General features: G+C 42.8%; 1 protein-coding gene across 1 annotated transcript; it reads left to right on the forward strand.

Moving 5' to 3' along the window:
- The first annotated feature begins 203 nt into the window (after positions 1-203).
- LOC131262809 (uncharacterized) lies at positions 204-6,220 on the forward strand. Its single transcript, XM_058264887.1, has 8 exons — positions 204-325; positions 403-607; positions 678-1,791; positions 1,868-2,998; positions 3,163-3,869; positions 3,938-4,021; positions 4,269-5,153; positions 5,226-6,220. Coding segments are annotated over exons 1-8 (4,293 nt in total). The 5' UTR covers positions 204-323; the 3' UTR covers positions 5,391-6,220.
- The last annotated feature ends 6,994 nt before the right edge of the window (positions 6,221-13,214 follow it).

Genomic DNA, 13,214 nt, shown 5'->3' on the forward strand with positions numbered 1-13,214 from the left:
ATAGAATGGGCTGCGTGGTTGTGTTTTTTCTACAAAATACAAATTTTATACGGGACGCTATTTAGATATTTTGAAACAGTATAGAAAATTTCATGACCTGGAAACATAAACTGCTGCCTCAGCCCATTTTTCTTTGTGAGCCGCCATTTGACAAATCAAAGCTTCAAAGACGCCTGTTGTCAGTGCATAAGTTCACTACTGCAAGGCATTCGCGGAATGTAAACCGTTGTTTGATTCAAGCATCAAGTGTTTTTTGGTTAACCAGTGTTTTTGAACGTGCTACCAAGAAAAGTTTACGTGTTTAGGTAGTAATATAGAGCAAAATGTAAGTTGTGCCGTAACATTACTTTGGTTTTAGCTCAGCTATTGAGTTCGTTTTGTTTAATGCCTTTCGTTTTACAGGGAGAACACTTCTGGGTGGTATCTAACAAGACTGTTCCAAAGTGAATTTAAAACTATTATTATTCCTAAAAACGGATGCATAGAGATTGGACGAGATAACCCCAACTCATGCATTAAAATTCCTACGGCCGAATTTAAACATGTATCCAGAAAACACTGCATTCTTGAGTACAGTCACGGCGAACCGACAATCATCGACAGATTTGTATGCGAACCATATTTGTGTGAGGAAAAAGGAAAGTTTTTACGAAGTTCATGTCTCTCTTTTTCTACAGTCTTCTGGAGGTACCTACGTTCGTGATACAAGATTGTCATCGAAGCGACCCGGAAGCATGGTTTTGAGGGAGGGAGATTTGGTCGGTATCGGGACGCATAACAACGATACGGACGATTTCTACAAAATGAGCCCCCAGGTTCTTTTCTACCGAGTCTGTAGGACTCCGGTAGCAGAGAACCTAATCGTCATCAGTGACGACGAGGATAGCCCAGTGGTCATGGAAAACAACACACACAACGCTGCTGATGCAAAAGCGATTCCGGTCAGTTCTACGTCTCAGGAAGAGATTGAGCATCAACCTGTTACACCTGCGGCTGCTCTGCCTTCAGCAATGTCAATGATTGAGGACTGGGAAGAAGCCGGGGGTCTGGTAGCAATACCAGAAGAACGACTGGATAAGTTAGCCGATTGTTCTTGGGAAGAAGAATACGATCGCATGCTCATCGAGGCACGGAACACGGACCATAACGCTAACAACCAGCCAGCGGACGAGGACGATGTGGAGCCAGACTATACGAATTCAATTTGGGGAGATATAAAACCGGAAGTAATTGAAATGAGTGAACAGCTCGAGGAAGAAGAGGAGCGCAACGAGGATTTAATGCACGAAGCGTTGTTGGATCAGACCGATGAAGAACACAGTTATAACCGGTGGAAGCTGAAGTTGGGTAAAGGAGACGTCAAGATAGACGCTGGCAAGGCATCAACTGCGGCTCACAAATTAGCTGCTCCGAATCGAGATGTAAACAGGGATGTAGAGAAGAGATCAACTGCTGCTCCCGAAATAGGCATAGCGATAGACGTGGGGAGGGCATCAACGGCTGCTATCAAAGCAGCTGGACCGGAAAGTCCAGTTTGCCTTGACAAGGGTCCCAGCACATCCGGTTCCCACGCAGCGTCATCAGAGAGTTCTGGTGGTGAGCGTTCTCAAAAGCCGGCGATGCCAAAGCGTAGAGCATCGGTAATTGATTTTAATATTTTTGAAAATCCTGTGCCTGTTTTAAACAAAGAAAAAGATTCTCCGGCGAAGGCTATGCCAAAACGCCGAGCGTCAATTTCTATTTCGGAATATGACACCATCATAAAAAAGAAGCTAAAGCGCCGTTGCAGTGGTAGGTGGTTCAGTTTTGCATGATATTAAAAGATTTTTTTAAAGAAGATTTATTTGATTACTTTCTTCTCCCTCAGTTTCGGATAGATGTCCGGTAAAAGCTGCTGCAAAACCAATAGATGCTTGGAAAAAAGAGGAAAGATCTAATCGGTTAAAGCAAGTCGCTGTGAATGAGAAACAATATTCGGCGCCTACTGTAGAGCTAACGAAAACTGGATCAACAAAACCACGCGTCAAGTACACTGAGAATAATCGTGGTGTCTTCTTGACCGCACCCGTTGTGCCGAAACCAGTGCCACGTTCTCGTCCCACGGATGGGGAAGATATCGTTTGCACTCAGTCAACCATGCTGGAAGGAATGCGAAGTGCGACCATTGATGATGAGATTCCAGATGCCTATGCCATGCGTCCAGCCAAACTTACTTTTAAGAGTGTGGAGCGACTAAGTAATGTAGGGCGCCCAGTGCCGGCAAGTGCTGCTGGGCGTGTTGTCACAATACCACCGAGACGCGGGTCCATCACCGTGATTGAGCCTCCACCTGTTCCATCGAAGGTAGCGAAAAAAAACCAAACGGGGCCACAGCCGAAACCAACGTCGTTGACAACAAACAACCCCGCACGATCAACCACGATGGCCCCGCCACCAGCGAAACCACCATTGAAACCATCATCGACGTCAACAAAGACCAGTGTACAACCAACCACGAAAGGACCGCTATGGAAACCATCATCTTCATTATCGTCATCACTTAAGCCAGTTAAAAACCCTGCAACAAAGGGCATTTTAAAACTTCCAACCGGGCGGCCGAATAAATCATCGAAGACTGTCAAATTTATAGAATCACCTACGACGTATATCGTGCCCCGGTACCTAATGGACTGTTCAGGCGTAGATTTACCGAAAAATCTCCCAGAAATATTGCGCTACAGAGAAATGGTCGTGCTGTCGGACATACTGCGCTGGCGTGTCGAGTGGTTAGAGTCCACCGATGGACCATTTGGTGCAAATAGCATGCTGCCGCAGATTGTGGAGACGTTTCCGGAGCTACAATCATTCCAAGAAACACTGCACCTAATTATGATGCGCGAGCTGTGGCAAGATGTTCGATCGCGATATTCCAGCATCAAGACGACGCTACCGTTGACGGAATTAGTTGATGTATACGCCCAGGAGATCCCTCACCAAATGTGCCAAATCACGTGTAAAGGTAAATTCAACTGTATTCAACATATTTTGGGGATTAGATTGCGCTCTATACTTTACATGACCATTACAAAAACATACTTTCCAAGTATAACCAAGCTTTTGCCAAGCCATCGCCTGGTGTTAATTTTCATAATGGAATAATAAATTAATCTTATTTATCAACAGCTCTTATAAAAATAAAATCCAAGCCTGAACCATGGGGCTCCGAAATAGGAATACTCTTCTATGCATCTCAAAAGAGGCAATGTACTTGTCGTCTGTTTGCGTACGTCAGCAATCGGCACCGTGGAAGTCCTGGATCGTCTTGTAAAAAGCCTGGCGCACCGCCAACGGTAGGCGGTGATTGGCAGTGGTATGATGTCGTCATGTACGCGGCGCTCACTGAGCTGGAAGATTTACGGGCAGGCGGCAGGTTTAGCTTTTGTCCGATTACCCCACTATCGCCGTACTTACGCTACGTGAAGGCACTGAACATGCTCGAGTATTCGCGTTTGTTGCCGAATGTTCTTTCACCCGCGGAACACAACGGTGTACTGGTGGAACCGGGCAAAGCATTCGCTGACCGGCCGGAGGTGCGTGATGCCATAGTCGCCCGTATCAAACCGGGCATGCTGAACAAGGTCCAGCTGGATGTGGTGCTTTCGATGCTGGACGAGTGTTCGCGCTGGGACGAGCCAAGCATCTCACTCATTCAGGGACCGCCTGGAACGGGGAAATCGCGTGTCATCGGTCACCTAGCACTCGAGTTGATTATGCTTGAGCCATGCCGAAACCGGGTGAAGGTTCTCATCTGTGCCCAGTCCAACACTGCAGTGGACGTGATCGCTAAACGTCTCATCGCTCTGAAGCACACCATTGGTATGAAACATCGGGTGCGATTGTTTAGTTGTTTCTTATAACATTGATGTTCCCTTTTTCACCTTTAGACCCAAATGACCAGTACAAGTTGTTACGTATAGGAACCCGAGACAAGGTAGATTCAAAGTGCCTTCCAATTTTTTTCGATAACCTAGTTAAGCAAAGCGTAGATGCAGAATGTTCTTCGATGATTAGAAGTGAAACGAATAACAATATGCGTGATGCGTATCGCAGCGAGGCAAGTACCATCGTTGGTTCAAAACCATCAATTTTAAATTCTAAATTGATGTAATAATGAGTGGATTCCTTCTCAATTGCAGCTAACAATGCTCGACAAAAAAATTCCAATGTTAGAACAGGAATTAGCGACCAATCCAGATGTGAACCGAAGCAAGTTAGATGAGTATTACCAGCGCCGGGCCCGACTGAACGAGCAGCTCAGTCAGACTTCGGGAAAGGTAGTAATGTCTCCGGAGAGGAGGTATCATGAGGAAATAAGACAACGTAAGAGGATAATTGATCAAGCATCCATAGTATGCACCACGCTAGGTAGTTGTACCGCGCTGGCAACGCACTTCGCAGATGATAAGTACGACGTCTGCATAATCGATGAGGCCACGCAGTGCACCGAGTTATGTTCACTTTTGCCACTGATGTATGGCATGCCCAAGCTGGTGCTAGTGGGTGACATTAATCAGCTGCCCGCCACTGTGCTGGACCGCGAATCCGTCAAAGCCGGTTTCCGTCAGTCGCTGTTCTCTCGTCTGCAGGGTGCATGTGGCGAAAAGCGCATCCGGACGCTGAACGTGCAGTATCGGATGCATCCTGAGATTTGTCGGTGGCCAAACGGTTACTTCTACAAACGGCAGCTCAAAACCGCTCAATCGACGCTCGCACGGAAGCCGTTCCCACTGAAACCGTACCTCGTTGTAAGCCTCAGCTACGACCAAGAACTAACTCAGGTCCAGCACGAGATTTATAATCGAAATGAAATAGACTTCGTCGTTGGCCTACTGAAGAACGTAGTGAAAAACTGTCCCAAGGAGACGACCATCGCCTGCATTACGCCGTACCAGCGGCACAAGGCGGAACTTTTAGAGCAGGTGCATCAGCGGAAACTGAGACAGGTTCAGGTGCACTCCATCGATTCGGTACAGGGTAAAGAGTATGATGTAGTTATCGTTTCTCTGGCCCGCTCGAACGGGACCGGCTTTCTCAACTCAGCAGAACGAATCAATGTCGCCCTAACCCGCGCACGATACTGTCTAGTTTTGTGTGGCAATTTCTCCTGCCTTAGGGTAAGTTCCATATTTTCGGGCGTTTAATCATTTGCCCTGACACGTTATGCTTTTTTTTCTTCTTTTTTTTAGCAACAGCCAGTGTGGAGGTCTGTGCTAGAAGATGCAGAAAAGCGTCAGCTTTATATGCATCTCATAAGTGTCGACATGGAGGCGGAAATACTCAGAGTGTCGCAGCGTTTGATGCAAAAAATTGAATCATCAAATAGTTCGAAATCACACTCATCAGGTGTATAACTATTTCTCTCCTACAGGATAAAACCAAGTTTGTGTTTATTCCTGTATGATCGGTAAATATTTTCTTAAAACTTAGCAAAGCAAAGTTGAAGTTGAAATGCTTTGACCACTATTTCGCAATTTTTCTCACTTTTTTTTTAAAGTTACCGCGATTTGAAACACTACAGTGTGTTCGCTTAACCCAACAATGTGTTCGTTTTATTCGAATACTAATACCGAATAAGTTGAAAGAATCGCTTTTTTTTACTATTTTTACTTAGAAACCCCTTAAAGCGAAGAAATGCAAGACTAAAGAAGCACACCAAACACAAAACTACTCCAGAACTGCACTTGTACTCAAAAAAAGAACGTTACTCAGGTGCAGCTAAGGTGTAGTATATTATATTACACTGTTTTCAGGGCCATTTCGTTCGCATCAAGCTGCTCTTTGCCAGTAGTAGGCAGTGAATTGCACACGCAAGGTTTTTGTTTGGCATCGTTAGAAACCAGTTTGGGTTTGTTAAGTTTAACTTTGCCGTTAGCGGTAGCAACATTGGTTCGACAACAACGCGACCTTTTCTCGTCGCGCCAATGTTGCTACCGATAACGGCAAAGTTAAACTTAACAAACCCAAACTGGTTCCTAACGATGCCATACAAAAACCTTGCGTGTGCAATTCACTGCCTACTACTGGCAAAGAGCAGCTTGATGAGGACGAACTGGCCCTGAAAACAGTGTATAGTAGTAGGGTAACTGTACCAATAGTGGTGCACTTAGTACTGTAAATACCAATTAGGTGTAATTTATGAGTGTTAAGAATACAATATTCTATATGTTTGTATCAATTATGATCGAAACATGACTTTTCTTCTGAAAAACATCTATTTTCACCGTAAACCATACAAAATACACGAAAAAAAGCGTATTTTTCTTCCAAGTCGGTTGCTCCTTTATGGTGGTATGGTTTCTATAGTTGTGGTATCGTGTTCCTATAGTGGTGGTAGTACGAAAAACTTGAATATATTTTGAATATAACTTATTTTTGAAGCATATTTCAAACAGAATGGTAAAATACTCCTTGACCAATGCGTTGCCATTGAAAAGACTATATTGTTTTACCGAAATGTGTCCACATTCATAAAAATGCTTTGAATATTACAGCTAAAACTATAGTGTATCCTTCGCCTGCTTTCTTTTTTCTTTCCTCTGCTTCTTCTGCTGAACCTCCTCCTGTTCTCGCCGTCTAGGTCTTGTTTATTTTGTAGAAACAGAATAAAATCACTAAATTTACCTGATCATATTGACTAAAAACGGCGTAAAACTAAAATATACTCGTTCCTTTCTTCTGTGTGTTACTTATGAAACAAATCTATGGCTACTATAGGAACAACTCTGGTTTTTGTGCCTATTGTGGCACTATAGTAAAAACTATGAAAATATAATAAAATTAAGCTGAAATGCACTAATTTCGTATAAATCAATTATATTGGAGTATGTAAGTAGCGAAATCATATGGTTTTAATGATTTTGTAGTGATTTATAGCCTTAAGGAAATTATGATATTCGTTACGGATTCTTAAGGAATGCAGCATGTTAGGACAGCCTGTTAAAAAAATATGAATTTTGGAGCTTATATATAACGGAATATATTCATCATTTAAACACTCCGTAGAAGATCAAAGAACATTTCATAGAAGAACAAATAACTCCATTGTATATATATCGGCGTAGAGCGCGGATTTTATTCCACTACAACCACTATTGGTACTAGCTCCACTATGGGTGCACTTACCCTAAGCAACCTTATTATTGAAGCAATTGAAAAGAAAATGCTTTATACTTCATTGAAGTTAGAAGTTGAGATTAAAATGTAAACTCGGCTAAGTGTCGATGACAAATTTATCCCTTAAGTGCCTTAACGAAGGAGCATTTAAACGAAACGAATACTGCGTATTGTTTGTTTGTTTGATTCAAACACGGCAATTAATTTGTTTGCTGTTTGAAACCCAAAATTTTCAAACTAATCGCAATATTAGTTATCGAGCAAAGTTTTTTAGAAGGTGCCATTTGGTTAGGGCTTCGGCTAGCTTTAACCTTTGATTGTTACCGTTTATTCTACAGAGTTTAGTGAAGAAAATTTGCTCTACAATACATCTTTAATATATCGCAAAACTGACTGAAGTATTCTCGTTAAGAATTCTCGTTTACTCCTCAGCCATATATAGAATCTGTTTTCTAAGAAAACATCAGGTACTTCCAAATTATTATACTAGCAACTGGTTTATAATAATAATAAAATGATAAGATAATAAAGATTGCAGTACTTAACTTCTTATCCGAATACCTTGTAGAAGAGATCGATCTCCCAACCCTCGGGGTGAGAAAAACGGAAAGAAATGAAAAATCACTTCACCCGCTGGTGAGTTGGAGCGGACGAGGTTTTTCTCATCCGCGCCTCGTAGTTACGTTTTTCTTTCTCGGAACGGCTCTCTGGGAGTGAAAAGAGAGTCTCGTACGACATCAAGAGCACCGCATTCAGGAGCGCACATCCGCACGTTGCTGGGGCATTGGCGTTCGATTATTTCGCCGTTTGGCATAGTCGAGAATTGTCGTCCGTGACGAAAGGAACAGTGAGTCAGAGCGGTACGCTGGCTTGCTTGACAGGCATTTTTTCCCCCTTTTCAGTTGTTTTAATCAAACTTGATCCCAGTACAAATCCCACATCACGAGCAAAGTAGGCTACGCAGGAAGACAAAGCAAAACAACCGAATGAAGGGATAATCCCGTGCTCCGGTGGTTCGCGGAATGTTGAAACAAAGCGATAAAAAACGCTCACTAAACCGGTGATAGTCGCAGAAGGGGGAAAAAAGAAACATAATCTTCCGTGTTGTCTCCCGTCTAAGAAATACACGAAAGACACCATTAAGCCTTTAATCGCGGGAATTTTCGACGGTCTAGTGTGCTTGTGCATGTGCGTGTGTGTATAGAAGGGTGCGTGTGGCCAAGTACATCTCATTTGGCCAGAGTTGTACCGTGAAGTGACGTGAAAATCTAATCCACCCGCACTCGAGAGTTGACCGTGTGAGGTCGAGCTACATTTGTTTTGTGCCCGAGAAACCGTAAAATGGAATCCTAAAGTGTTTGGGAAAAACAGAGCCTCCGACGAGTGTGGCTGCGTGCAACTCCACCGTTTTCGCGAATGGCTGATTCCTAGAAAGTGTTGCACCACGCAAAAGTTTCTAGTGTTCTTCGGTTAACAACAAAGGTGTGAAAAACGTGCATAAACGGAAAGAAAAAAAAAAAATTGTGCCCGATGGCCTCGGGGCGGTCGCGGTGGTGGACGCATGAAAAAGTATGGCTGGGGTATCCTACATTTGATTTTTGTTTGCTGATGTAGTAACAAGCTGCGTACCAGTGTGTAAGTGTGCCTGGGAGTTGGGATGAAGGATGTAGTATTTGCTGTTAAATGTTGTATTAAAGGCAACCGTATGGAAGAATGGGCGGCCACAATCAATCCTTTGATCCTGAGAAACAAATATGTATGGCTTCGCTATTGTGTCCTATTTGTTTCTCATTAACAAAAATCCAAATAAAACTGGATGAACATATGACAGTTCAATTAGTTATTCTCAGCCAGTTAATACTTAATTTCATTCAAAAGTATTGAAACCGAAGTATTCTCGCATGTTCGACTGAGAAATTACACACTGTCTCTAAATCGTGACTTCGTTCTGCATAGACTGTGTTGGGTTTAAACGTTTAAGGGGTAGATATTTTTTTAATTTTCTTATCTGATTATCAACTATGTTTCTAATAACTGAAACTGAACTAACTAGTCCTTAAAAGACAGACATATGCACAGCAAACACATTTGCACCTGCCTTGTGTTGTGAAAGTTTAAATGTAAATTTTGCCTATTCGGCAAAGTTACTTTGCGTGCTTCCATCAAATTTTCATCTCATTGTTGTGCTCCGATCGTGCAGGATAACACGAAAGCAATGGAGAGTGAGAGAACGCCTTGCGGGTTGAGAGACCAAGAGAGAGGGCAACGAAAAGATGAAAAATTGGGACGGACAAGGATTGCACCAGAAATAATCCTTCCTCTGTTAGGAGGCGCCTACCGGGGTGGAACGGTTTCCATGATTAACTTGACTAAAGTAAAAAGTAAAAATAAAAAAGACACATAAAACAAATTCCTAGGAAGGGATATCTCTCTGACGTACGAACGTTATCATCATTCCGATAAATCGTGTGGGAAAAGTAAAATTTCATTTGATCCATCACTAGATTGACATTTTCTCTAATGTACATTTTGTTTAACATGTTTAATGACTTTCGTACTCACCAACCACCAGCCGGAAGTCGCTCGTTAATTACAACGTCCAAATATGCATTGAGACGGGCTTTTCTTGCTCTAGCAAATTCACCGGAACGCGATCCTTATGTGCCAATTTAAGCTTAGAGAGTGTTTTGGGGTAGAATAATCGGCTGGGCTTCCACAAACACGTAGCACGGCTGCTGCTGGTGGTGCAAAAATTTATCTACACTCATCAATCTTTATGGTGGTGATTAATATCCTTCCCTCTGCCAACTCACCAGGAGTTCGAGATCAGCCACGTCTCGCCAAGGGGGTTGCATTGTGTTACGTGGGGTGCAAATGTGCTGCAACTTGAAGCCATCGTCTAATGGCTGGGTGCTGGGTGGACGGCAGCTCTGCTGAGCAATACACACCACCAGCCCGGGTGTCGGGACAAGATGTGCTAAATTTTCGACATTATCTCGAGCCCGTCGGTTTGGAGCTTTACCATCGAGGTAGATGTTGAGCTGCCATAAATTGCGATCCCGTGTGGCCGGTGAGTTTCGAGCGAAAGAAAGGACAAAGTTATCCAGCTAAAGGCCAAATTTGAAGTTGTTCTACTAGCGATTCACCAAAGTATGGTTTCCAGCGTAATGCTTACTACGATCGAGAGAATTTGACATTTCGAAAGAGAATAACGATGGATGCTGAAGTATACATAGCTTAAAATGGTTTATTATTTAGAAATGATCGTTATGGAATACACTCAAACTAAAACAGTGTCGTATTAATGTAAATAAGTGGTTCAAATTTATTCATTTTCATTAGCGTCCTTGTTATTTTCATACTTGTGAATTTTAGGCTCAGTTTAAAAGAAGAAATTTAAAGCTTCAATAGTATGTATGGCACCCTAAACAACCCCTTAAATTTCCAATTCTCGTGGTTTTAAAAACTTGGCATCATAAACAACAATTATGGAACATCAGTGATGTTTTAAAAATAAGCTTCAAAGAGTATCCAAAATAAGCTAAACATGTTTTCAATGAATTTAACATTGGATTTAGTGTTGTTTTCGGTAAAGAAAAATTCATTATTTAAGGAAAATCCCACGCTCGTCAAGAGGAGATCGCAATATACTATTATTGATTGGTATGATGTATTCATTCGACAATTTATCGCATAACGTAGAAAATGATTCTGTCCGAAAATTACTAGTATTTGAAGGTGTTAATTTATTTAAAGTTCAAACTGAACGAAGATTTTCACCAAACTTCTCTAGAAGAACGAGAAAGAAAACGAATTTAAAAATCAATGTACGCAATGGATTTTAAATTACCCAGATTACAATGTTTAACTATGAAATACATTCCACATTTCGCGCACTATGCATTGAAAGGGAAATTGAAAACGAGGTAGTTTTCCGAAAGCAATTGTTACGCCTTGAGCATTCACCAAGAAAACTTTACACTCAAAAGTTTCAGTAATACACGCGAGTACAATGTATTTTCCATTTTTTCTGTTTTACCCCGCTATTGATTTCGTTCTAGAGTGTTCTAGGTTACTCGGCTGTTCACCAGGAAAAAACCAAGACCGCGTTTTTGTTTCTCCGAACCGTCAAATTGAATTGTTTACTGTTGATCGAAACGTCTGATCCCTTTTTTACGCCCGCTTTGATGGCGTTTTTGTTAGGGCCGTGTCTGACGGATTCGCGAATGATTTCCAGCGATGGCCTTTGCCGTTTAGCGATGGCGGACCCTGGAACAGCCCGAGTACTCCGAAGCCACGGGTGCATAAAATGGGGCCATTTGCGTAAACTGCCACTTGCCGTCAATGACGTCAAGCGCCACGGGTGGGAGAGCATGCCTGAAGAGAGGTTAACCAAATACATCGGAACACCGGTTACGGATGACCAGACGCGGTCGGGAAAATCCCCCCCTCCCGCACCACCGCAAACCCCTTCCCAGGGAGAAAATAAATTGGACCGAACGTTTTTTTTTATTTGCCTTTCTTGCCTTCCGTGTCCTTAATTCCGCCCTCGTCGTCACGGGGTTTCCCAGTCGAGACGGGAAGGCACGGCTCGGTCTCACCGCATTGTTGTCGTCAATGTAAAGAATGTCAGCATGACGTCCGACAGGGCCAGCCTTGCTGAACATCGCCGCAGACTACTGCAATGGAGCACACAGCATCCTCCATCCGACGGGGGCCATCTCCCGAGGTTTGGCAGGCCGTGGCTCACTTCCGTTCGAGGCAAAATGGCAAACAAAAACATTCCTCCGAAAGCACATTGTACAAATATCGACCTACTAAAAAACCCCGTGCTCCGCTCCGAACGGGATAGTTCTTTTTTTCGTCGTCACTCAATCTTTCCATCGGCGTTTCCCCTTGCACCCGGCACTCGGTTGTGCCAAAAGAGAAATTAAAACAATCAACTACCGGAGGCCAACCCGAATTCCGAACGGGTTGCAATAACGAGGTATGTGTGACCTACTCGGCGGTCCCGGGGTTTTCTGGTTGTCCGCAAATACAAAATAGGTTAAAGAGTTCGCTAGCGAAAATGATAAAAAAAAACTCATATATAGCCTTGGTATGTTATATTTATTTTTCTTGAGTCAATAGCGCCCATTTTTGGGCTGCTTTGCATATTGGGTGCAGTTTGCGTACCGAAAAATAGGAAAAAATAACAATTGAACTTCAGCCCTGTGGTGCGTTTCGAAAGGAAACTCATAATTTACATATCGTCTCACTTTTCTCAGCCGGTGCCAAAATGAACTTCGAGCGTTTGGAAATGGCCCCAGTGTTGGCCCGACAGTCGGCGCGATGGAATTGAAAGTGCTCCAAACGTGCGTCTCCACGGGGAAGGCTTTACGATCTCAAGGGGCAAAGAGAAGCTGCTTGAAGGCTGGTCCGAGTGCGGAACGGGGGCCCAATAGCTTTTGATATGAAATGGGTTCGGTGGCAATGGTCGGCAGGTTTGATTTTGGCAAACGAACGCCCAAGATCGGAAACTGTGTAACAATTTGGGTTAGTGTTTGTTGGAATCAAAAAGGGGTGGAAAAGATTTACCAGCACCATGGTATGAGGTTCCCATTTTGTTTGTGATCCGAATGGATTTAAGGGAAGCGGGGAGTTTTATGTTTGGGGTTAGGAATTGGAAAACATGTTTTAATCTTCGTGCTGCCGTGTTATTCTTTACTACTTCAATGTGTTTCAAAGGAAGAAATAGTTTTATTTCTATTGCTTACCATAAAGTAGATACGAAATAATAAATTACTGTTTGATTTTTTCCCCCAACTTGCGCAAAGCCACTACAGTTAATTTTATTTTAGTTTGCAAAATGGGTTTTTGGGCCAACAACTATTATAAAAATGAGATATTAAACAATTCGGGAACGCTTTATCATTTTTTTATTTTGGGAGCACCACAGAAACATGAGTAAATGAATGAGTTTAGAAACGAAAAAGTTTTTCCAAGCAAGAAAATTGGACTCGGAGCTCACGATTATATTATTTCATTTCTTCTTTGGCCTCCTTTTATTTTTACTTTGCTCT

The sequence above is a fragment of the Anopheles coustani genome, chromosome 2 (genome assembly GCF_943734705.1).
Source record: "Anopheles coustani chromosome 2, idAnoCousDA_361_x.2, whole genome shotgun sequence".
NCBI lineage: Eukaryota > Metazoa > Arthropoda > Insecta > Diptera > Culicidae > Anopheles > Anopheles coustani.

Bases quoted from the DNA above. Each gene is read 5' to 3' on its own strand.
- LOC131262809 (XM_058264887.1), top strand. The intron at 2,999-3,162 runs GTAAATTCAACT...ATTTATCAACAG, and splicing joins GTGCCAAATCACGTGTAAAG to CTCTTATAAAAATAAAATCC. The intron at 4,022-4,268 runs GTAGATGCAGAA...GAGTATTACCAG, and splicing joins ATAACCTAGTTAAGCAAAGC to CGCCGGGCCCGACTGAACGA.